We start from the raw sequence: 27,554 nt of genomic DNA on the forward strand, positions 1-27,554 counted from the left end.
ATAATTGAATGTTTTCAGCATTCAAATAAAAAAGCTCACCAGTATCATTTCTAAAACTCAAAACACAATTTATTCACCTTCCAGATTCAGGCAAAATCCCTGAAAGACTAGATATAAAAGCAAAAGCTGTAACATATTACATAAGTAAAATTACAAAAGTGAGTCATGAAGAAAAAGCCACCATGACTGTTAAGTGCACACATATCAGAAGAGAAGCATGCAACTTGCAATTTTCTGATATTATATTCAGGTTTAAAAACCTGCATTTAGGTGGGAAAATTTCAAGGTGTATATACATTTACACTTGTAATGCCAGATCAGGAAAAGAAAATGAATTAAATCTTTCATTTCCCAAAGCACTAGTACCAAGGATACAGCATAAAATGAGGTTATGGCCCAGCATTTGATGGACACAGTTTTTGGTGTGCCTGCTGATACTAGTATTAATTTCTGTAGTCCAACAGATTTCTCACATCAGTTTAAACTGTTCAATAATTCTACTTTTTAAAAAACCCTTTATCTAATAAAGGATTCATAAATGGCAATACATTTCCTAAAGAAATGGCTAAAGCTTTCTTTACTTCCTATATTTTTATATTTCTGTATCATTTTATTAGCAAAAGACTGAATATGTTTAGTTTATAAACAAATCATAAAGTCATTTAACTCAATTATTTCCAAAAATTACCGAAAGTGAATTTTACATAGCATTTAAATAATAATGTATGTAATTTATTGTTCCAATTTATTACTCCAATTGTTCAAGATCAAAAGCTTTTATAAATATTGTAAATATAAAAGCTGTTTTTGTACCAAACTACTTCATACTTAAATTATGCTAGACTATATATACGTGTGTGTGAGCAAATGTAAAATGTATATATAGTTATGATATAGAATTTAATCTGAACTGACGACAGCATAGTTTCTCAAAGGGTAAAAACATTTTACTCAGCAGGAAAAATGTAAATTATTCACTTTTTTTTTTTTTTTTTGAGACAGTCTTACTCAGTCACCTAGGCTGGAGTACAATGCTGTGATCTCAAATCACTGCCTCCTGGGTTCAAGCAATTCTCATGCCCCAGCCTCCCAAAGATGGAATTACAGGTATATGCCATCATGCCTGGCTAGTTTTTTCTTTTTAAATAAGAGATGGGGTTTCACCATGTTGACTGGACTGGTCTTGAACTCCTGATCTCAAGTGATCCACCTGCCTTGGCCTCCCAGAATGATGGGATTACAAGTGCGAGCCACTATGCCTGGCACTGAATTATTCACTTTTTTTGTTGTTGTTTTTTTTTTGTTTTTTGAGACGGAGTCTCGCTCTGTCGCCCAGGCTGGAGTGCAGTGGCGCGATCTCGGCTCACTGCAAGCTCCGCCTCCTGGGTTTACGCCATTCTCCTGCCTCAGCCTCCTGAGTAGCTGGGACTACAGGCGCCCGCCACCGCGCCCGGCTAATTTTTTTGTATTTTTAGTAGAGACGGGGTTTCACCGTGGTCTCGATCTCCTGACCTTGTGATCCGCCCGCCTCGGCCTCCCAAAGTGCTGGGATTACAGGCGTGAGCCACCGCGCCCGGCCGAATTATTCACTTTTACTAGCATTTATTTTTCATATTTCCTCACCACCAAGGAAAATGAACCCTACTTGTAGCAAGGAAAATGTTGATCAAAAGTTGAGAAAGTTCTCAGTACTTCAACTTGTTTACAAATAAGAAAATTTTAAAAATTTAAACAAAACCCTATTAAAAAGAGCAGTGGATAATATGTGTTGATAGGGTTTCAACAAGCAAACTGGAAATCTTACGTTTCACATATCTAAATTTTAATAGGTGAAATGAGAGTGGTAAAGGTAAGGAGAAAAAACAGATCTAGACCAAAAATGTTTTTAAACCCCCAAATAGGCCTCTATAATTAGACTTTTTCCCACCCTACCTAAGTCCTGTTAATGAGGAAAGGAAAATTCTAAAGCCATTCAGCCTTCTGACTCAGAGAATGGGGGTGAGGTGGGGCAGGGGAAGGCAATCATATATGACTTCTTACTGAATCCAAGAAAAATCATCTAATATTTTTGGTATATGCAATACTCTCTCACAGGTTGCTTCTACTTTCGTATCTATAAAATTAAGAACAATGACTCAGAAATTACTATTTCATGTATTCTCTAAGACATTAGCTTTTTATAAAATAGTAGTTGGAAAGTAATCAAGCATGGGAAAAAAAGCAGTAATATGTGTTCTTTGTCCTACAATTTTTAAGGTAAACTTTATAGAATCTTGCATTTCTGAATACCATTTAATAAAAGAGGGATTTAAATTTAATACCAAGTACAAAAATGGAAAGATCATAGTTTCTCAAAGTGTAAACTATCTGAAGAGAGAGAGTACTGAACATTGCTTAAACCTGGTACAGTGCTATGTAAGAACCAGCCAAACTGATAACTATCTGAGTACTGTCTCTCACTTCACATTATAATTCCGTTCTCTCTGCCGCAGTCACTATTTACCACACCACACTTGGCCTCCTATAACGGCTTCCTGAAATCTCTGCCTCACATCTCTGTCCATTCCAAAACTAGACTATATGATGCTACAAAACTGAAAATATCAATTTCTTCAAGTTACTTTCAGAGGCTCCTTCCTGTCCACATATAAAGTCAAAATAATTCCTTAGCCTATAGACATTTTAAGTGCACACTATACATTAATGGATGCACAATCAAGATCTCTACCATAGCACACCTGTATTACTATTTGGCTATTTTAAAAAATCATATCTTCATGATTTACATGTTCCACAGCCCCAATTCTGAACTTTCCCCCAAAACCACACACTTCCTACCATCATTCTGGTGTTGACTTTTATTAACAGATGAGCTTGACGTCTACCTTACTGGGAAGATAGAACTATACCCAGAAACACCTTTGAGTGCCCTCTTTACTAATTAAGGTTTTTTCAATACTTTCATTTATCTTCTTTTTTCTCTATGGCAGAAATGTCCTTTCTCATTTTAACACCAACTTGTTTACTTGAGTTCATAATTTCACTTTTTTGGTCTATATTATTTCCCTATCAGTTATTCCCCTTCTAAGAAATTTACTCTGCTTTTGTCCCTGGGTCCTAACCCAAAAAATATGAATTCCTACTCCCTAAATCTTATTTTAGGGCTGTTAGGTTTTTGTTGATTTTTTTTCCATAAAAGTCCAATTTGGAGGGAGAAAAAATTACAGGGAATTCTGTCTTTCACATTAATTGCACAAACTCATTAAAATTATTGCTGTGAGCTACGCTTTAAATTTTTGTGTGTATGTGTATATATACCTGCTACCCCCACCTCCTACCTCAGGTACTGCTGAAACAACAAGGTCATTTCCCATAGAGAAGAGAATATCTATGCTTTCTGGATAGGTGAAGTTTTAAAACTTTTTATTTATAAGTAATTAGAGGTTCACAAGAAGTTATTTAAAAAAAAGAAAAAAAAAACACAAAAAGGTCTCACATATCTTTTATCCAGCTTCTTCCAACGGTAACACTGCATAACTCTACTAAGCAATAGCACAACCAGGACACTGACATTGGTACAATGTTGGACCTTATTCATATTTCATCAGTTTTTATATGCATTAGTGTATGTGTATGGCCATGCATGGTTCTAAGCAATTCTAACATATGTACAGATTTGTGTACCACAACTAAAGTGGTATTTTAAAATACTCACTTTCATGCTAGTCAGGTTTCCATCAAACTGATACTGGGCTCAAAAATCAAAGATAAACATGGTTTTTGGTCTCAAGAAATACAACTTGATATATCACACAACAGAGAGTAAAGGACAAAGTACAATGAATGGAAACCAGAATTGTATTCTGGTTTTAAAATGAACTAGGAAACATATTCAAGTCAAAACTTTTTCAAATTTTTAAACTGAATCCTTTAAGCAAGTTTAGCCACCAAAAAACAACACACTTGGGATATACTACCCAAATACAACAACCTTCTGTAATGTTCTCAGTATTATTTCCCAGATTCTGTTGAAGATTAGTACAAGAAACAATCACATGGAAAACATCTGGGCAACTTTTGTAGAACAGTCACTAGGGACACTGTAATGCCAGTAAATATCCTTACATATTGTAACTAGGTATGTGCACAGAATCATTTGGGGTATTAATGACACCCTGATAAGTCCCTCCTACTATTTTGTCTCAAAAGTTTTTTGATTAAAGAACTAAAATATTCCTTTCCATAATAAAATAAAAATTACAAGGTATATCAAGTTTTTTTTTTCCACATAAGCTGCCAAGAAGCTCAAGTGAAATCAGTGCTTATACACAGTTAAGCATATTATCCTTGCTTCCCACCAGATTTATCTTTGCTTCTCTTTATATGGCTTCTGGCTTTAATATCTTTATGTAAATATCTTTTCTATGTTGCTGTATGTATTACATTGAGTCACACACTTTTCATATAAACATACTTAATCCAAACAAATTTACTTTACTAATAAGGAAACTAAAATCAGAAAAATTAAATGACAACTTAGTGAATGGTAGAGCTGTAAATCACATTCATTTGCAATATCCACTTTCTAGGGGTTATATTAAAATTTTATACATTTATAATTATATTAATTTGTAAACAAATTCTTTTCTAAGTGATGCACTATTTGGTTAATTTCTTTAAAAAACAGCTACAGTTAATATTCTTATTTATTTTCATTCTGATAAAAAAATACATATAATGTGTGCTCTGTAATTGTCCTCAAGTTGTGTTCCTTTGTTCATTTTACTTTGTCTACCATTTAAAAAGTTCTTTAATGGCATATGCTTGCTTTTAGAGCTTACGACAGTGTCACAAAACAACATCTACTTCAATCTATATTTAGAATGTCTTTATAGTGGAATGCTTTCACGTGATAACAGTCATAACTACTATCTTTAAAAGTAGCAGTAACATATTGTTGTTTATTCTTATATACATGATGTACTTAAATAATAAAACTCATAAAATACAACAGATTGATGAAAACTGAAGAATCTTATTTTTATGCTACTTATTGACTGATAATTCTATTTTATTCTAAAACTGAGTAACACAGAAAATAGAGTAAATACAAAGACTTACATGAGACTTTAATAACGTAACTAATATAACTCATCAAATAACCTAATTGATATCACTGAAATAAGCATTTATTTTAAATGATGGATATAAATAGTTCCATTCTGAATATAACTGTTGCAAATATACTCTGATTACTTTGGCGATTTCAAAGTATGTCTGCATTATATTAGTATATACTTTTCTGACCAACTTACATGATAAAATATTGTAGAATTATTGGTAACTATTTTTCAGCATTTGCAGTAAGAACTATGATTCCTTCTACACTATTTTTATATAAAGAATTTTTATATATAAAGCCTTTATATTAAAATAGTGTAGCACAAGAATCACCAATATACAAATGGATACATGCATATGTTTCAGCATCCTTCCCATATATACTTGATGTCAATGAATAAACAATATTTCACGTCATAAACACTGGCCCTGGCAAGCCTGATTACCACCTCATTTTAATATTTATTTACTCATCAGCGAGGAAGAATACAACTTTTTATCTCATGTATGCAAGCATATCATATAAGCTTAAGTGTGCATATCTTTCCAATAATAGTACCAGTTACATAGTAAGCATTCACTTTATTTCTATAAAGAGGTATATTTGTTTAATTTTAAAACATCTTTATTTGATTTGTACATTATTCTTCCTACGTGTATAAAAAGGCACAAATATTTAATTTCATGTAATCATTTTCTTCTGGCCTCTACTAATATCTTTCAACTAGTAGATCAAGTAACAATTATTTCCTTACCTCAAGCAGTAATATCCACAAACAGAACACTAGTCTCAAATCACCAATTTATCCCCAGGAATTATAAATACAGGATGGGAATTTAACAAAAAGCTTTTTAAAACTATAAGGCCATTAAAGTATATCAGCAATTTAAAATGTGCACAGTTGCATAAACAAATCAATGAAATGAGGAATGCCACAAAGACAGCTATATAAGAACATAATCCTCTTTTTCACAACACCTTTGAAATGGAAGTGTAAACAGGCCAAAGGCACGCATTTCTGAAATATGATACTACTGCGCTTTAAAACCACATTCCCTGGTATATCCCATTAAACACACAATTTTGATTATTTCTTTCCAAATTGAAATACAACTTTCCTTTCTTGTCTGATCTGAAAGATGTCAAAATTCTCATAAAAAGAGTTATTTTGGCAAAGTTAAAGGGCAGAAGAATTTTAAAATATTGCTTATATCAGAAGTCTGTTTGGATAATTCGAAAGAGAAATCCATAAATGAAGTGCCTTGCAGCTCTCTGGAAGAAAAAAGATCAAGCATTTTAAATGAAAAACGTTCCCAGCCAGTGATTCTTTCATCTCTATATGCAAGAGGGAGACTGGGATTCAAAGTTCATCAGCAACAAAACTTTACTCCGTCCCATTTAGCAGTATGCCAGTTTGTTACCTCAAGTTAGGATTACATAAGACCGTTTTCTTTCATTAGGAAAAGTTCCTAAAATGGGCACTGTCAAGGCTGGTAAAATTGAAATCTGACCTAGTTTTTCTCCAAAGATTTCCACGGATTTTATGGTAATTCTTTCTACAGTTGGAGCTCACTTCCTTTCAAATACACTATGCTAACTGAAATATGCTAGCAAATGCTTTACTTTTCATGTGTCAAAGTAAAAATCTACAGAACATGTATGAATTTGTCAAATTTTTATCTCCAATAGTGAATTCTACACTTGATCTTAGCCAAAAGGCCAAGAAGTGATCTAACAGTGAATTCTTTATACCACTTTCTATTTACAACAACTTTACTATCACTGTAAGCCTACGATCATACTGAATAAACCTACGTTAAAAAAGTTATTCATCTGGAGTACATTAACAAAATGGAAATCAACTGATTAGCCCCATAGGTAAGTTTGATAAAACACAAATATATGAACTCTTTAAAACATACTTTATTTGAAAGAAAAAGATTATTTGTATTGATCACAGGGCTATCATGTAGTTTTCTATACTCCTTTTAAAAACGAAGCATTACATTCCCGATAGTGAAGAAGGTTGATGAATTAAAATAAAAGCCACTAAAAACTTGTTTAAAAAGGAAAACTATCCAGTTGTCACAAAATAAATTGAGAAATGCATTTCAAGTAAATTCCCCAATCAACCACATACCATCACATTTACAGGGTTTTATATTATTCTTGTAATTCAAGTATAAACACTGTAATTGTCCTGCAATCATTCTAGAGAAATCACTAAGAAGTTCACAGGATAAAAGGGTAAGAAAGCATGCAGTCTATGGAAATTATATGCATATGAAAGCATAGCACAATACATTTTCATCACCTGATTTATAGTAAGTAATAAATCACTTCTTACATTCACTTTTAAGACTTCAAACTTCATTTCCTGAACTAAAGTTTAAAAGTATAAAAATATGGCCTGTATTTACTATGCTTAATTAATCATTTAGCTATGACTTCCATTGAACTAAATGAAGATAAGTTGGTCATAAATATTTATAATAAGAAACAAATTAACTTCATAACTTAAAGGATATCCATAGAACTTTATATTGTATATCCCATAAGATAAAGTAAATAGATATAATAAATACTATAATAATGGACTTCAGTTTCATCAAAAGAATAATCTTAACTAGACATTTATTACCCTAACTTCAAGGTTCTTTAGAATACACAGGAAATAAAATTACTCTATCCCATTAAAAACCAAAGCAATATGAAACAAAATATCACTGTGTGTATTTCTCCTATTTTATTAATAGGAAAAACTCTAGGACAAAAGTTCTCAAAACAGGTAATATTCTCTATGTCCAAACAATGTATAATTCAAGAATAACTAAAATGAACAAGGTTTAAAGAATACTTTTGGTACCCTTAAATTCTAGTAACAAACACAGAAAAGTAACAATAAAAACAGTAATAATCAATACTCTCCAAGTACATGTAACTAACCTTTGACTACTACTCAGCTGAGGTCTAATATATACTGCTAACATTAATCATATAAATATATAATAAATGATTCAATCTTGAAAGTTGATATTATAAACTATGGTGCTTAATAAAAATCCTAAATAAGAAAACACAAAATTATAAACATAAAGCAATAGAATTTTGTAAATAAAGCTAATACCCTATGATAAAAAGAACTGGAATGAAGGAGCAGATAGGCAGATTTGCAGGCTATATTGGGGACTGAAAACTGAAGTTAAAATTCATATTAAGACATCTATGTCCTCAGATTAATTACTGATATTTCAATACTTATGGCTATTGTAACTCCTATTTCAGAAAAAGTAAGAAAAGGAGAATAAATGAGGCTAGCTTTACCACTTTACTGCTATATATAAGTTATAACTGTAGTTTCAATCTTTTTCCCTACTTCTTTCTTATACCATAAATGAATATATTTATGTCCTTTCTTTCTGGCTCATATGCACAAATCACTTTTTGAAGGACTGCCTATTATAAAAGCGCCAAATCTTGTGTGTTTATAACAAAATAAAACTCATTTGAGTTAAACACTCAATGGGAAAAATAAGCATTAAAAGTTATCCTTGTTATAGAAATAAAACTAAATTCCTAGGAGGCTTTACAGGTGAATGATAAAATATGTGTTTTGGCTCAGCAAATAGAACTCTAAGGAAAATCAGAATAAGCCTAGTTAAGCTAAATATACTTAAAATATTTTTCTGTATTTTGTTAAGTAGAAATTGTAACGCTGTTACAATATACCCATACCCCAGTTCTTGCTTTCTTTTTGCCTAGTAGAACAGTATATTATAGAAGGTGGTGAGGATGACAATGATATAATGACAAATAGGAATGGAGTCAATGCGAATGCAATGGGCCAATCTAGCTTTTGAGAAGAGAATGGTTTTTATGATTGGTTTTACTGAATTGCAAGTAATTAAAAATGTATTTGGACAGATGTAGAAACTTTAAAAAATTGTGTCCATAAGCATTCCCATTCAGAGATAATACTTCAATGAAACCTAATTGAGAAGATGCACATATGTATTTTGTCTAAACTTAAAGCCCCAATTTCTTAGAAACTGACTTAATTTCCTCTGAAAATATCATTTGTGATAATAGAGGAAAACATTTTATTTCCTGTGATTTCTTAGATAAGAATACAATGACCCGAATCTCCATAAATTCTGCTAAATAAGCAGTGCTAAATCACGCTGGCCCATGTTAGTGTTTTAGCCTAGAAAAGTCACTGCTAACACCAAAGTAGATTAGTCTGAATATCATAATTCTTAAAAATATATGTATATTATTGAGATGTCAACACTTACGGCTATCGTAACATATGTTTCCTAGAGCCCTGCCTGTTTGAAGCAGCACTTCCTGGTCTTTGCTATTTAGCAGCTGCACCAGTGGTGAAATCAATCCAGCATCCACACATGGAATTCGCATAAACTCTGAAAATAAGAGACATATTAATTAAAAATCTAACAATTCACAATTTACATAAATCACCTCCCCTAATAAAATAAATACCTACTTTTAATATGTAGTATTTAAAAGTCACTTTGAAAAGGTGGCTGAATATTTGAAGAGTACATTTCTGTTCAAAAGTACCCTGTTATAGCCCTACTAAATGCTTCATAAAATACACAAAACTGACTGGGGTCATATTTTTGTTTGCTGACAGTCTCTGCCATAAACCAAAGGGATTTTTAATTAAGTTATGTCATAGCTAATTTATCACTATCTTCTCGTAATAACTGGATGTGCTTTGGAAGCATTATGTGTGATGATGGAAACAATGGCAATGTATTTCTATGAGCCTGATAATTAAAGTACTAGAGTTATAAGCTAAGCCATCATAATGTCTAATTTTTCACTGTTTTCTAAAAAAGGCTATATATATATATATATATATAGGCTATATGCATATAAATATATATGTTTATATATTTGTTTATATATGTAATATATGTTATTAAATACATATAAACATATATTTATATATATAGCCTATATATATATATATATATTAAAAAAGGTTTCAGTGAACCGTTAAAAAATAATATGTCCTTTTTGATTGGTAAGATATGGTGGAATCATCCTCTTCTTATCCTCACTCCCGTCCTTTATTAAAATCCATTTTATGGCTCATTCATATCTGCTGCTATACCCACACATTTACAGGTCTAAAGAATCAAATGTTAAGATTTCTTAAATTTCAAATTCATTTTTTCCTTATCTTTATGGCATGCCATTCTCTTATGTATTAACTCCCCATGATACCACCACAGTCATGATTAGAAAAACTTTTTTTTTTTTTTTACAGTGTCTCATGATGGACTACTACAAAACATAAGGAAATATGTAACTGGTGAAATTTCTCCAATAACCAATAACTGAATTACCTTTTTGGACATCACAACTCACCATAAGGATGTTCTGGTTAATAAAGTTAGTTAACAAAGAACTAATTTATCCATCTATAGCTTGTCCTACTAGAAAAATCACTACCTTTTCCCTCTATCAAGGTGGTCTACCCCTTACTTTGTTCCACAGGTACCCTCATAAGCAATCCTCCCTCTCTTTCCCTTCATTTTCAAATTCTTAGAGCATACCATATAGGATATTCTGTCAGCTGTCACCTCTGAGACAACTTCTTTTCCGCCTAAAATAGCTGTAAATCACAGAGGTATTCCTCTCTCCCTAAATAAAGGATTTAATTCCTATCATCTCCTTCTTTCTTACTCTATCACTGAAAAATCCCCTGTCATGTAAACTTCTGATTGAGATTATTTCCTATCTCAACAACTAAGCTTTGAGTTTATCACTGATGTTATCAAACTCAATAGTATTAAGTATCCTACTACTCATGCTAAGAAAATGAATTATCCTATACATGTTCATGAATTCAATGACCATCTATAGGAGAGGACACACCAATCTTCTTATCGACCTCTTTAGTTAATTGTTACTTGACACCCTTCATAGATTTCAAATCTTTTTTTCCTTGAGACAAGGCCTTACCCTATCACTCAGGCTGGAATGCAATGGCATGATAATGGCTCACTGTAGCCTCGAACTCCTGAGCTTAAGGGATCCTCCCTGACCTCAGCCTCCTGAGTAGCTGGAACTACAGGCGTGTACCACCAGGCCTAGATAATTTTATTTATTTATTTATTTTTGAGACGGATTTTTGCTCTGTCATCCAGGCTAGAGTACAATGGCGCAGTCTTGGCTCACTGCAACCTCTGTCTCCTGGTTCAAACGATTCTCCTGCCTCAGCCTCCCGAGTAGTTGGGACTACAGGCTAGTGTCACTACACCCAGCTAATTTTTGTATTTTTAGTAGAGATGGGGTTTCACCATGTTGGCCAGGCTGGTCTTGAACTCTTGACCTCGTGATCCACCTGCCTCAGTCTCCGAAAGTGTTGGGATTACAGGCATGAGCCACCATGTCCAGCCAATTTTTAATTTTTTTATAGACAGAGTTTCACTATGCTGCCCTGGCTGGTGTTGAACTTCTCGTCTCAAGTGATCCTTCCGTTGTGGCCTCCCAAAGTGCTAGGATTATAGGTGAGAACCACCAGGCCTGGTCTAGATTTCAAATCTTAAATTAACATGCTACTAACTCATATTAAAGACAGATGTTCATTATCCTTTTCACTGAAGTATGCCTGGTTCCCAACAGTAAGGTGATTTCATTGATTACTAAAACAAGAAATTTAGGAATGGTCTGATTTGCACTCATTCATAAATAAAACTTGTTTATCTTATTATTTTACTTGTTTTGTTACTGCTATTCTTCAGGCAATGGCAACATTGATGAATTGCTGTGTTTCTTTTATGTTTTGCCTATATGATACCAATCTTTCAAAATTTTGACTCTACAATCAATAGCTTCAAGTATTCTTGGAATAGTAGAGGGTAAATAATTACAGAAAAATTATGGAATCAAACTCTTTGGAACCATTTTTTACTCAAAAACATATACAGATAAAACAAAGCTAATATATTCCTCAGCTTTTAGTCACTGTCAGTCTCTGGATAAAGTAAAAAAGAATTTCTTCTAAAAATCTTTTGCTTTTCAGCTAATTTACTTTTTTAACCAAAGAGTGGTAGCCCTCGCTTTCTAATTTTAAAGACATAAAATTATCATGCTTCAGGCAGATATATTAAAAAAAAAATGCCAAGGATGTGTAAGAATATGTTTAAAATGTTATACATACTACATTAGAGAAGCTTCAGAATGGCTAACAGTCATCTTTCTTCAAAGGGGTTCCTACTACCTATACCTCTGCGTTTCACATCAGCTACCTTTCACAGCTGGCTGGATTCTGACTCAATAGCCTAAAAAATGGTCTACTTCGAAAGATTTCCTAAAGAACAATGGCAATGAACTTAAAAAGAAACAGGCAAAAAATCAGATTCTCTCTAGGTAATCTGAACTCAGAGAACTGAAAATTTTGGTTCGGGGAGGGGGCAGTACTGCAAGGGAAAGAGGCTGAAACCAAGATACATGCAGAATGACAGCGAATAGAAATCAAAGTTAGTGGATGCCATTATGCTACAGAAAGCAGGAGCCATTAAGTATTTCTGCATATTTGTATTTGCCTACACAACACAGAATTCTTTTTTTTTTTTCTCTGCAAAACATGTGTAGGTTAATGTAGAAATTCAATACAGAGGTTTTAAGGAAATAGGTACTGCTCTATTTCAATATCAATAAAAATAAAAAGTTGATTTCCACCTAAGACCAATGTTGTTCCCTTTGACTGTAGTAATATATTCATTAAATAATTGTTGATTATTTCTATTCTTTTCTAAATCTAGAGTGTTAACGTTTTACTTTCTTGCTTTTACTTTCTCAAACCTACTTGAATTACACATTTATTCAGCAGCATCATAAAGTACAGGCTGTGATGAAAACCACAAAATAAAATTATCTTCTTTTATATACACTGAGATTTATATCCCCCTCACATCTCCTCAAATATTAAAAAACATAATGTCTACTTTCTCCACTTTCAGCTACCTGAAGAAACTATTTTATTAAAACTCTTTTAAACCAAAATTTTCAAGCCAAATAAAAACACTGAGTAGTAGAGTCCACCTCAGTGTTTATTAGACTAAATCATTATATTCACGTTTGAATTTTCTCTAATAACCTCCCTGTGTTAACGCTTAGCTTTTTATATTTTTATTCTGAAAAACAAGGAAAACCATGAGGCATGAATACAAAGAATGAGTCACTTTTATATGTGGGTTGTCAAACTGACATTTATATTTTTCATTCACACTTTGTACTGCCCTTGTTTTTAAAGAAGTACTGGCCGGGCACAGTGGCTCATGCCTGTAATCCCAGCACTTCGGGAGGCTGAGGGGGGGCAGATCACGAGGTCAGGAGTTCGAGACCAGCATGGTCAACATGGTGAAATCCCATCTCTACTAAAGATACAAAAAATTAGCCGGGCGTGGTGGTGGTCACCTGTAATTCCACCTACTCGGGGGACTGAGGCAGGAGAATCACTTGAACCCAGGAGGCAGAGCTTGCAGTGAGCCGAGATCGCGCCATTGCACTCCAGCCTGGGCAACAGAGTGAGACTCTGTCTCAAAAAAAAAAAAAAGAAAAAGAAAAAGAAAAAAAACGTACTGATAATTCTTACAAAATGACGGAGGTTAAGCTTCCAACACTGAGGTCTGAAGGTATACTTTCAACTACTTGACAACACAGTGCATTCTTCTGGAGTCTCAACTTTATTCAATGATTTTTCTAGGGCACACATGCATTTCATACTAAAATAAACACGTACATGTACCTGTTATGGAATAGAGGGCAAAATTAAAATCAATAAAATAGAACAGGAGACTTCTGTATTTCTGGTTAGTGCTCTTCCCAGGTCCTCTTGGGTGTAAACGTTCACTCTTTTGTTGTTAAGAGCACTCAGGTGGAAGTTTTGATAAACACTTTGCAATATGATAAAGTACATAGAAGAACAAAAAAGCGTAATGTTAATCGAAACTCCTGATTCTGTACTGCTTTAGACTGAAACTTGGTTCTCAAGCTTTATACTCATCAGTATCACCTAGAGGACTTGTTAAAACAGATGGTTGGGCCCACTCCTGAGTCCCTGATTCAGTAAGTCTGGGTGAATGGATCCAAGAATTTGCATCTAACAAGTCCCCGGATGAGTCTGTTGCTGCTACAGGTCAAAGGCAGGGAACTGCTATAGAAGAACAGACAAACAGCAGTTCAACTTTTGCTGGTTTTTACACATTTTCACATCAGTTACCAGCCCAGTCTTTCATGTTACATGCTGCTACCCCTGTACTCAGACCACTTCTACACATTCCACTGCCATCATAAAATCTCATTTACTGAAAAGAAATGAAAGGAGAGAAACAAACTAGTGAATAAAATCCAACTATTATCACTTAAGTGTGACGACAGTCAAGATATTTAGCCTCTGTTTTCTCATGTGTATAAAATAACCCTATCTCATAAGGGATTGAAATAATGTAGACAACACTTAAATTATGTGAGCACAAAATCATAGCTAGCATTAGGAAGTATTACTATTATTATTAAATACTTTTGAGAGTCCAATTCTGAAATATTCACAGATATGTCATATCTTGCTTATCTGTCCTTTGCCTCCTATCAGTCTTAAGTCTATTATATAAAGGAATAATACATTTAAAAGGTCTAAAAAATCTTTTACTATAATTTATGGTCAAAGCTACCCTCCCACATTAAACTCGCCCATGGAACTTCTTACAAATCCTCTAAATTTTGAATGTCAGCATAAAGGTGTGTTAATTTTTAAAGATTCTTTTCCTATGTACAAAAACCTATTTGGGGTTTACGTGAATCGAAGAAGTGTATGCTAATATTTCTCCTCTGTGCACAGTAAAGATGAACTAATTACCTTCCAACCTCATATTCTCTGGTTCATACAATCTTTTTCATCGTCAATTTCTACCAAGAAATACATGCCCAATCAGTATACTATGTTGTGCCAGGTTGCACTTCTGAAGTTATGTATTTCTTTTGAAAAGGACACTCAATGGCCAGACTCAGTGGCTTATGCCCGTAATCCCAGCACTTTGTGAGGCCAAGGTGGGAGGATCCCTTGAATCTAGGAGTTCAAGACAAGCCTGGGCAACATAGGGAGACCCTGTTTTTACAAAAAATAATAATAATTTAAAAATCAGCCAGGCATGGTGGCACATGCCTATGGTCCAGCTGCTCAGGAGGCTGAGGTGGGAGGATTGCTTGACCCCGGGAGGTCAAGTCTGCAGTGAACCGTGATTCTGCCACTACAATTCAGCCTGGGTGACACAGTAAGACCCTGTCTCAAAAACAAACAAACAAACAAAAAACCACTCAACAAGATTCTGGTCCACTTTCTCAGCCAATCACTTAAAAAAGTAATTGGCTGTGGTCATGGAGTAATAAACATACCAATGTATCGTATTTATTTTAACCAGTGGAGGTTAGTGATATGCCCTTTATCAGCCTCTGATTAAAAGCATAAACATTAAAAATTCTATGATGTCTTTAGAACATAGCTATCATCTACTAGAGTATTACTACAAGAAACTCTTCAAAGCAGAGTTGTCATAAAATTGTGACAGAGCATTATGAGGAATTTTATTAAGTAAGACAATAGAGGAATGGCAATCCATTTCACAAAAATCTGTTATCCAAAATTTCTGATTTTACACTACAAGAATGCTTAAGAAAAAGGATTTTAAGATAAAAATTGTGGAGTCTCTACCTTGATTTCTGGAACTCTATACTGTGACTCTAACAAAGTTAAAAATAAAAGACTTGTTCTTAAAAACCAAGATGCTTGTATCTAAGAAAATTCAGATAAGGGTTGGTTCAGGTTAACAAGCAATGTCTGGAAAGAATTCATTTTCAAACTAGATCTGCTTCTTAGATGTGACATATAAGAGTGATAAGTGGCCAATTTTCTAACAACCACCAAAAAATGATATACCAATATGGAATCTAACTTGAAATGCATTTTCAGAACCTCTACACAAATGACAGTTTCATACAATTTTCTTTTTGGCAACACACCTAAAAATACATTGTTTAACCAGCCCAAACCAACATATACTGACTGATACTTTACAAAGTCACCTGCCATGATGAAGCCAGAATTTTTAAATTCCTTCCCTTTAAAGAATAATATATGAATCATATTATAATAAAAGGCTAAAAAATAATGTAAAACTGACAAATTGAGGCACACTAAAGGTATTATATATAGTATGGCCTTCTCTTATGCTTAAAAATTGTTTTAGGAATTCAGTGTTTTTCTTAAACTGACTGAACTAAAACCACTTGCAAATATTTATGCTATAATTCACCCAAAGAATCTCTCAGTGTATAAATAGTACACAATGGGATGGATTAAGTATTCTATAATCTAAACTTTGTTGTCATTATTGTTTTTCCAAAGTATTCTTACATGGAAACTTAAGAAATATATGTTTTCCACAAAGGTAAGTGTAGAAAATAGAACATATATTCCAACTATACTGTTGAAGTGCCAATGTCGGAACAATAGGCAAAACTAAAAAAGAACAGTGAGTTTATGTGGGCATAACACAAACAAACATAAATATTTAAAAATATATTATCTCTTATGCCAATAAAGATGAATGACTCGGTGGCAAGTTCAAGAATCTTATACCAAAAGTAATAAGTAACACAGGTACAGCTGAGGGCAGCAGAGCTTTCCCATAATTCTACTGAGAAGGAATGGGTTATCAAATGAGACATGTATGAATGACTGTAACTATAGCCATTTAAAACAATTACATGAAGAGTCAAACAAAAGATAGATAGAAATAAAAAACATCTAATCTACAAAATTAAAACATAAATTAATAAAGCATACTGACAAGTAAGATGTAAAACTGAAGATGTTCCCAGCAGAAAAGTTCTTGAGGTAAACCTCACCATTTTTGGCTACTTCTGCTATGATGTTAGCTACTTTGGCTTTGCAGGAAGACTGTGGAGTCAACAGACTTGCAAACAGCTGAAGTATTCCACTTGCCTGGATTTTTTCACTTGTTTCCGTATCTAAAAGAGATACACACAAAGAGCTTCAATGAAAATCTTTAATGGTAAGACTGACAACCGTTATCTACAATAAATTATTCAAGAATTTTTCCCACCCATAATATAAATTAGTTTCAGTATACATTCAAATATATGTGTTTATATAAAATTACCTTCTGCTCCACAAGCTGCTTTCACCTTGAGTTTTAATCTGCACAAAACACCTGATAATATATTTTGTTTATTTACAGCCAGACTATAAAGTTCTCTCTGAATATATCATTTGTGTACCAAACTTCCTCTCAGTGTTAGTTCTAATCCTGTCTATTCAGAATATAAATGCTTTTTTTCTATATCTCTTCTGAATTCTAAGAGCTATCACTTTATATAAACTCTATGGTTCTCTACAATGCCATAGGCAACTTTTAAAAATGGCAATTATATAGGCAAAAAAACTCACCTCCTATCATTTTATATGGAATGAAAAGTGATAGTCAAGGGATTACACGGTTCCTATGACTACTATGTTTTTCATACAACTCATTCACATCACCATTAATGAAGAAGGGAAATAGCACATTGCAACAACCCATAGTATTCTGAATTCTATTTGGTGACACGGAAATTCAAAAGGCCCTACTTCTTTCCTTTCCTTCTTTTTAAAATACAAATAACGGGCCTAAAAACAAGCTACTTCATGTATGTTAAAAAGAATGACCTATTAAAATATAAGATAAAAATAAAGAAAAGCTCAAAGAAATAAAGTGATTACTTGTGAACAATGAAGAGAAATGGCATGTGTTTAAAGCTAGAGGGTTATAAGGCTCATTAAAACATTCAATTGAAATTTGTTTCTATATGCAGCTCCTCTATGTCCTTTAGGTCCTTGGATATACATACAAGTAATAGAGAACCCTAAAAATTTCTTGTTAACTAAATGGTAGCTGATGTGATCAGTAAAGAGTAGGAAAATCATTTTTTATAATTTGAGAAAGTCCACAAAAAAGTAAGCAGCATATTTCTTTATAATAAGTGCTGATTGTTTAATACAGTTTTTCAAACTGTGGGTCCCAATCCATTAGTGAGCACTAAAATCTACTTGGGGAATGAAGACTAGAAAGTGGTTAAAAAGAGAGAAAGAATTAACAACATCTACAACAACAAAAAAGAGAAAAAAAATTGCACATGGTAAGGTCAAACACTACTACTGAAATTTTGGTATGAATTATGTATATGCATATGCATATGTAACTGTAAATATATACGTACTATATGTAAAATGTATTTCTAATTATGGGTTTGAGGAAAGCGAAAAACCATTGCTCCATGTACCCCTTGACTACCAGGATTTGGAGTTAAGGAATGATAACACTCCAGTTTATGCTTTTATTTTATTGGACTAAAAAATACGTTTTTATGGTACCACTTGAAAATGTGACACCTATTTTTTTTTTTAAGCAAAAAGCCATAAAGAGCTAAACTTAATTTGCCATGTTACAATCTTTTCTTTTCTGACCATTGCTACCAGAAGATATATAACCTTAGAACATTGGGTCATACTGCCCCAGGGGTCTAGCCCCACCATCTGCTGGTACTGGGATGACAGCAAGTGTCTGGCATAAGGCATGAATCATGATTAGATATGAAGCCGAGGCATTTGTTGTGTGTGGAGGCGAGCAGTTAACTGCAAATCACCCATGCATGTCTCATTTAACTATAACTAAAAGAGTGGCTTAATATCAGAGTAGAATGTCAGGGGCAAGGGGAAAACCAAACAAAACAATGCTAACTCTTGCACTCCAATGACACTTTCCACAGATTAAATCCAGGGAGCTGGGAGAATAGCTGTACTAAACAGGAATCCAGAATTTGAAAATAGTACTTTCACTGCTATTACCAAAGAAATAAAAGGGAAAAATATAACCTGTTTTTTCATATAAATCTGATTTACAATTTAGAAAAATCTAACAGGGATTATTTTTACCTGCTAGCATATAGATTTCTATATAGGTTTAGAATGTAAATGTCTGGGAACTACCATTTTTCTTTGACATAAAAAAGTAAAGAACAAATTTGTACTTTATCACAAAAACACCACTGTCCAATAATTAATTACAAAGTGTATTCTTTTTTATTTTTTAAGCTTTTATTTTAGGTTTAGGGTACATGGGTAGGTTTGTTACATGAGTAAATTGCGTGTCATGGGGGTTTGGTGTAAAGATTATTTAGTCACTCAGGTAATAAGCATAGTACCCGACAGGAAGTTTTTCAATACTCATCTTCTACCCTCCCTCCTCAAGTAGGTCCCAATGTCTGCTGTTCCCTTCCTTGTGTCCATATATCCTCAATGTTTAGTTCCCACTTCATATATATATACACACACATATATATGTGTATATATATATTTTTTTCTTTGATGAGACAGAGTCTTGCTCTTTCAACTAGGCTAGAGTGAAGTGGTGTAATCTCAGCTCACCGCAACCTCTGCCTCTCGGGTTCAAGTGATTCTCATGCCTCAGGCTCCCAAGCAGCTGAGATTACAGGTGTGCACCCCAACACCCAGCTAATTTTTGTATTTTTTAGTAGAGATGGGGTTTTGCTATGTTGGCCAGGCTGGTCTTGAACTCCCAGCCTCAAGTGATCTACCTTAAGTGGTTCCCCAAGTGCTAGGATTACAGGCGTGAGCCACCATGCCTGACAGCTCTCACTTAAACGAGAATGTGTGGTCTTTGGTTTTTTGTTCCTGCGTTAGTTTGCCTAGGATAATGACCTACAGCTCCATCCATGTTGCTGCAAAGGACATAATCTCATTCATTTTTATGACTGTGTAGTATTCCATGGTGTATATGTACCACATTTTCTTTATCCAGTATATCGTTGATGGGTATTTAAGTTGATTCAATGTCTTTGTTAATGTGAATAGTACTGTGATGTGTGTGTCTTTATGGTAGAATGATTTCTATTCCTTTGGGTACATGCCCAATAATATAACTGCTGGGTAGAATGGTAGTTCTGTTTTAAGTTCTTTGTAAAATTGCCAAACTAATTTCCACAATGGCTGAACTATTTACCTCCCACCAGCTGTGTAAAAGCATTCCCTTTTCTCTGCAACCTCACCACCCATTATTTTTTGACTTTTTAATAGCTGTTCCAACTTGCATAAACTACAAAGTTTTAACTTCATTTCATATATACTTTTTGCACTGGCATTACACTGTATTTCAAAATGTACACTGACCTGTGAACTGAGGATGTTCTCAGGTTATCTGTGAAAACTCTTGAAACAATTTTAAAATGGCACTAAGGAGTAGTCAGAGGTTGATGTTTACATGTCCAAATGAATGCCTACTTGTTAAAACAAAACAAAACAAGCAAACAAAAAAACAAGATAAAAAACCATGCACTGTGATCAGGACTCTTCACTATCTGTAGCCAGACTACTATTGACATTTTAACCACATTCCTTTTTAATGTTTGCAGGAATCAATTCAACATCTTTCTCCTCCTTCGCATCTAGGTGCAGTCATAAAAACGTTTGAGAATGCCTACAAATTCTAGGCAGCTGGCAGTTTTTGAATTTTGAAGGACCCATATATGACGGGCAATTGCTACTTTAAAATAGTATCTGTGGGAGCTGGGGCAGGAGTCATATCCATCACAATAGCCCTTGAAGTTCTTCTAGCACTCATTCTGTCCCTGAAGCCCTATGTCCTCACTCCATCTGACCTCCTGGTGGCAAGGAGGCAGCTTAGTTATGACACTGCCAGATATCGGAAAGAAAAGGAAAATTGGGCGATCAGGCCAGAGAAACTTGAAAGAAGAGTAAATCAAGAAGCCAGGCTATAATGTCATATGAGCAGAGGCTAAAGCACAACTCACGCAATTCCTCAAGGCCAATACAAAGTATTACAAAGGAGGGAGTACGGAGAATGGGAGGGAGCTCATAATTTAAGGTTATAGCTTGAGAAAGGCTCAAGTTCCAAACACAACTGCCAAGTAAATATATTAAAATAATTGGCTTTACAGTTAAATACCAAGAGGGGATTTCCAGGTATGCTACTACAATAAACTGAATTTATGATGTTATATTAGCATACAGGTTTCATGAGGATAAACTAATGAAAAGCAAGTGATAATCAATTTATAGTAAACCCCAAGTTAGAAAAATAAAAATAATGACTGCTATTACTAAGACTCTATTAGGTTAAAAGTGTATTTGGATTAGATTGGTAATATAGCTTTAGAGCAATAAAAAACATTTAAGTTTTACTTAGAGTTGTAAGAACAATAAAGAATGGTAAAATAGTGGCCTAGGGATCCTTATGGCAGATTGTGAGAAGACAGGTTTTCACTGAAGGCTCAGACTTGGGATTAACGACAAGGACCAGAAATATGAATCAAAGCGGGGCCATGGGTATCAAGATTTCTGGGGAACTGTATATCTCTCAAGGGGTAGATTTTAAAAATAGGGTGTAACAAAGAGAGCCCTATGCTGCTTTGGGTGATCTGATCTAAACCCAAGGCTTCATTTACCAAAGAGACAGATCCCCAATTCTCTCTCCTTTTATGCAACAGTAAACAAAACATTTGCACTTGGGTATACGCTAAATACCTCAAATTTAACAAAATCAAAATCAAATGTACCCTCTTTCCTTTAAATTCATTTTGGTCTCTATCTCAGTGAATGGTAGGAAACCCATTTAAGCCAGGAGCCCTAGAATAATTATAAAATTTTCTCTTTTAGTGAATAACTTCCTGCTACCTACTTTAAATCAGAACATAGGTCCCATAGATTCCATTTCACTATTGTTTTTTGCATCTATCTCCTCCCTTTCTACATTCATACTACTTCAAGCTCTCAGTTCAGACCTTTGTTAAATGCAACAGCTTCCTCAAGTCTCCCTAACTCCAGTTTGCCTCCCCTACCCCATTCGCCATCTTTCATCTACAATAGTACAAGAATTAACTTCTGGACATGTAAAGTTTATATCATTCTTTTAAATTTTTAAGCAATCCCTCCATATCTTTTCATTAAACATTCAAGCATATCCGTATTTCCTAATCCTTTCTCCTGATACTCCTCCATGGACATCCTACACTCTAGCCACACTAAATTACTTATAGTAATCTATATTAATCACCTTATTTCATAACTCCTTTCTGCATATAATGTTCCCTCTCTGAAATGCCACCCCCCTCACCCTACCATTTTAGCTAATTCCTACTCATTAGACTCACATTGTCCTCATTAAAAGGTACCTGATTGAAAGCTATTCAATCTTTTTAATGTTATCTACTTCCATAAACACTGTGTCTTCATTTTTTTAAGAGCATTTGTAAAAATTTCAAAGCATTTTCAAACACATTAATCTCTTCATTTTAGAAGTCATCTGAGATAGGGATGATAGGTCATGTTCTTCATATTACAAATAAGACCATATAAAAAGATTATATTGGAAAAGGAATAGGAAACCAGCTTTTGTGATTTCTTCTCCAAAGCTCTTCCCACTACAACCGTCATTCAGAAGTTACATGTTGCTGACTATACTTTGACCTGATTTGCCAAACTATTTTGTGAAAAATATTGTTATTTAACACATTTTACAAGAGTAAGAACTAAGGTAAGACAACTGAGTGAGAAAGAGATGTATAGTATTTTGGGATAGCTAAACTGAGGCAGTGATTAAATGAGAGACAGGCAACTGCGTATACAAAGAATGAAGCAGGCTGAAACAGACTGAAGAATCTGTGCAGTGGCTCACACCTGTAATCCCAGCACTTTGGGAGGCCGAGGTGGGTGGATCACTTGAGGTCAGGAGTTCGAGACAAGCCTGGCCAACATGGTGAAACCCCATCTCTACTAAAAATACAAAAATTAACTGGGCATAGTGGTGGATGCCTGTAATCCCAGCTCCTCGGGAGGCTGAGGCATAAGATCACCTGAACCCGGGAGGTGAGTTTGCAGTGAGCTGAGATCATGCCACTGCACTGCAGCCTGGGCAACAAAGCGAGACTCTGCCTCTAGAAAAACAAAAACAAAAACAAAAAACAGAATGAAAACACAGAAGAGAAATATGCTGAGTGTAAGTAGCTTAAAGTATGGGCCAGACAAATGAGAAATTAGAAATATGCTGAGTATAAGTAGCTTAAAGTATGGGCCAGACAAATGAGAAATTAATGTTTCTAAAAGAAAATGAAAGTGTTTGAAGTGGGGGTGGCAGAGATGGAAATTTTAAAAAATGGCAATTCTTTCAATGATGACAACTTTTCCTCCAGTGAAGAAAATTGTTTGAGGATCTTAAATAAACAAAAGGAACATGAAATGCAAGAGTTTAAAAAAGGATATATGCAGTCATGAAAAGAAAGAGAGCAGAACAAAAACCCATTTATACCATGATTCACCATCAGAAATAGATTCACTAAAAAACTAAGTTTTATAAAATTACAGTAAACGATTTTGATAGTCTTGTACTCATCTCAATTCAAGGGATAATGTAGGATGTGGGAGTGGGAGAAGTTATGTGTGTGGAAATCATTACTAGAATAAGCAGGGAGATCTGCTAGTTTGACTATTTTCTTTAAAATTACCACTAAGTAGGTCATAAAGCAGTTGCTAAAAAATTTAGGAGTTACATGGTTAAAAAATAAGATATATTTATTGAGAATGTAAACACCATGAGGAAACGTGTTAATGATTGTGGTATAATCAGAGTATATAACTAGATGGTTCACCAAGAAGTTGAATTACTGAAGATATGAATATTTACCTATAAGAAATATGGATTTCTTACTGCAGACTAAGAGAATGAGGATACAGTAAAACATAATGAAAAACTATTTTCAGCAAAAGATCTATCTCCATTTTATTGTCAAATACTCTGGGGGAAAATATGAAGTAAATAAAGATAAACAGATTTGGCATCTGCAAGATTCTTTGAAGTCCTCGATTTGCTAATGTTTACTGTGAGCCAATGTGATTACACACTGTTTATCAAGTAAGTCACTTCTTAATAGGGCATCTAAGAAAATGAGTAACCCAAGAAATCTATTTAAGGAAATACTACTTTATACAAGTGTGATATAAAATTTACTCCACTTTTCCAGGAAAACAAGACAACAGAAAAGTTAAAAAAAAAAAAAAAGGTAAGAAGTCACTTAAAATCAACATTAATCTTGGCCAAAGGAAAAAGTCAAGTGGCTCACAGTATCATCTTAAAAGATAACTATCACTATGGTCTAGCAATCTAAAACAACATTACATAATCATTAAGATATCATTTTAAAATAATATTTAATATGATAAATGCTCAGATAAGTTTTTTTTAAAAGAAGCTACATTTATGTGAAATAATTCAAATTTGTAAAATAAAACAAAAAACTTTTTCATATTTTCCAAATTCTATACAATTTGAAAGTTATCCAAATCAAACTGGAGTCACCTGTGTTTAAAAAGAAACAACCCTAATAGAGCCAGAAAAGGTCATGAAGAGGGTGTTCTCATGCATAAATCCCTGATAACGAAAACTATCACAGAAGACTGCAAAAACCACAAAGACCATCACAAACTTGCAACCTCAGTGAGGACATCTGCCCAGCATCTCCATGACCAGCCTCAGACTGGCATCACTCTTATTATTGCTCCTTGTAGCCTAATGGACACAGAATGATTAATTAAAAGCCAGTAGGGCAGTCACCAGCACCTAAAACAACAGTCCTGACACTCCCTGACAGAATTTATGGGATTTTCCTTACTTTTGAGAGATTAATAAGAAAAGGAACGGAATTCTCAAACATTAAGGCATGTCAGGTTCTAGGGGACTTCAGCGGGCTACATCTTATGGCCTATTCTCATTCTTTAACTGATGGCCCAAGTATATCCAGGAAAATCTAGAGCTCAAATGGTCATTATTCAAACTCTCCTCTCAAAAAAACAAAAAACCTGCAAATATTAAGCTGACAAGTAAAGGCTTCTACCTTCTTTATCTATCTCTCTCTCTCTTTTTTTGTCTACTTTGATTCTGTTGATTTTCCTACTGGCGTTGATACAAAAAAACTCACTGCTTGTGGAATTTCAGCCAAGATTAAAAAATAAATAAATAAAATAAATAAATGTCTTAAACGACTTTCAAATTAATAGCTTTACAAAGTATAACAGCTCGATGACAACTAACGACTCAGGTATCTTTTGGAAATGTAAATTTAGGTTTGCTTGACTAACAACTGTTTAGGGTAAAGAAACAGTTAACTGAAGGATTCATAGTCTAAAAGAAAAAGAACTACATAGTGTTCACAAAAGTTAGGATCTCAGATCAAACACTTGAAAGTCTTGAGCTCAAAGAAATAATATAAAGTATCTCTGTCCAGCATAAAAATTGCTTTTTCTGTCATGTGGGGGCGAAAAACAAAAAACCAAAAACCCACTAAACAATTTCCCTGCTACACTGACTAGTCAAGCAAATCAGACTGGCAAACAAAAGACAGACTTGTTACCGAAAATTCAATGCCACTTAGAAATTTTGTTTTTCTTATACAATTCGGCCATCCCTAGCTAAAAATGGAAACATTGAAAATTTAACCCTAAACTCATGTGGAACTGAGTCAAAGGTCGGGGGAGAGTAAAATAGTTTTTTCTTTTTTTTAAGCTGCTACAGAAACTGTTTTACCCCTAAATTTTGTGTGTGTATGTATATATGCTTATGTGTTTTATGCATATGCATATATATTATGTTGTATGTTATGTCTACATAGTAAAATCTGGTGTACTTGGCCAGAAATCCCTTAAGGAATTCTATTCAGATCGGATTAAACAAATAAGCAGTTATATGAAATACACAGTAATTAAGCCAAATGTCTTTTAGTTCACATGACTTAAAAAAAACTTTGATAAATAAGCTGGTTTTAAAACTTAATTAAAAATGTATTCAAAATTATCAGCATACATTTTTGCCTGAGTGTACTGGTCAGACAGGATTATATTTGTCTCTGCTAGATGTTTTAAGGCCATAAAACTATAAACCCAACCTAAAACAGAATAATTTTTGTTGGTATAATTCTTTGGTAAGACTAACGCAACACTAGTTTAATAAAAACAGCTGTGTGTTCTGAGTTATTGGCAAAATACCAATACATTTAAGTTTCTTACTTAGGTGAATGCCTGATATTCAGTCTAAATAAATGGTTAAAAGAAAAATAACTTGAAATGATGACTAGTTTTACCCAGTATCTCAACTTTCATAAGTAATCTAGGTATAACTGCTAAAGATAAGCCAGGTAAATGTAGACAGGATAAATGTTTACCCTTGAACTTTTCAGGCAATCTAAATTCCCAATGTTATGTTAAATTAAGTAATAGATATTCATTAAATGTCTGGGTCTTTCCAAGTAAGATTTTAAAAAAACATTAAAACATAAATTGCTGAACATAATTGTAAATTTGCTCTTAGCTTCTTAAATTTTATAAAAAGACTAAATACATTTGGGTCTACTTATAACATAAAAATTATGGGGAAACATTTTCTGAAATTACAAAATGATTCTCATCTATAAAAATACTGATATGCGATGAACAGTTCAAAATATCTTGCTTCCTATGTTTCACTAAAAATTAATGTTACTAAGAATTAAAATTCTAATATATATAATTTTGTAAACAAAGTACACAAAAATGTGTTTTCAATAATAATGAAAGTATAAAAATGTATTCTCTATTGAGACAATAATTTTGTCTAATTCAGAGGTTAAAGGTTGTTTCAAAATATGATTTAAGAAGGAAATAAGACAGAAAAGGAACCAATAAGTACAGTAAGTAGGAAAGAGAGCTATGAAAAAAATTACAGGTATGAAGTTATATTTTTGGTAAGAAAGGTTAACAAGAAAAAGAGAATAATTTTGTATGAGAAAAAATCTTGTAAATTTTTGCCCTAAAGATGATGTATTATTTAAGAAAGAGGAAGTATAGGACAAAACAAGAAGTCTAACCATGTGGTCAAAGGTTTATGCAGCTCATGAAAGGTTTGAGAAAGATGAATTTAGGAAAGAAATGGTGTGTGATCAAGTTGGTTATAATTAGAAGGGAATTATTTCCAAGTCTTTGTAAAGATTGAGCTTTGATACTAAAAATACAGATACAAAACTAAAAATTTTGTCCCCTATGTTAGAACAAGGTTTTCTTGAAGTACTGAGATTTTGATTTTTACTTCTAAAATCTTCTAACAGATTCCATCTAATTTCCCTAGTTTCAAGTTGGAAATGCCATATTTTTCATTTAGAATGGTAATTTCATTTCTTGAGGTAGAGTTTTCCTCTTAAAGCTTCTCATATTCAAGCTCAGAAGTTTAAATTCTGCTGTATCTCACTGCACATGATTTGCAGGTCATGCATCATTGCC

At 33.6% G+C, this 27,554-nt stretch overlaps 1 protein-coding gene and 1 pseudogene across 7 annotated transcripts in view; both read right to left on the reverse strand.

Annotated features, from left to right (window-relative positions):
- LOC105486397 (Rap1 GTPase-GDP dissociation stimulator 1) overlaps nt 1–27,554 on the reverse strand; it is a 172,684-nt gene that overhangs the window by 83,928 nt on the left and 61,202 nt on the right. For 6 of the 7 annotated variants that reach the window (XM_011749281.3, XM_011749275.3, XM_011749280.3 and 3 more), the window contains 2 exons: nt 17,066–17,188; nt 9,418–9,543 (listed from right to left, as the gene is read on the reverse strand). In XM_011749281.3, the coding sequence (XP_011747583.1) occupies nt 9,418–9,543; nt 17,066–17,188 (249 nt within the window). Of the gene's footprint in view, nt 1–9,417; nt 9,544–17,007; nt 17,033–17,065; nt 17,189–27,554 lie in introns of those variants that run through there. The other variant, XM_011749279.3, reaches the window with a different exon arrangement.
- Nucleotides 6,725–6,853, reverse strand: LOC112427500 (U2 spliceosomal RNA; annotated as a pseudogene).

The sequence above is a fragment of the Macaca nemestrina genome, chromosome 3, assembly GCF_043159975.1.
Source record: "Macaca nemestrina isolate mMacNem1 chromosome 3, mMacNem.hap1, whole genome shotgun sequence".
Taxonomy (NCBI): Eukaryota; Metazoa; Chordata; class Mammalia; order Primates; family Cercopithecidae; genus Macaca; species Macaca nemestrina.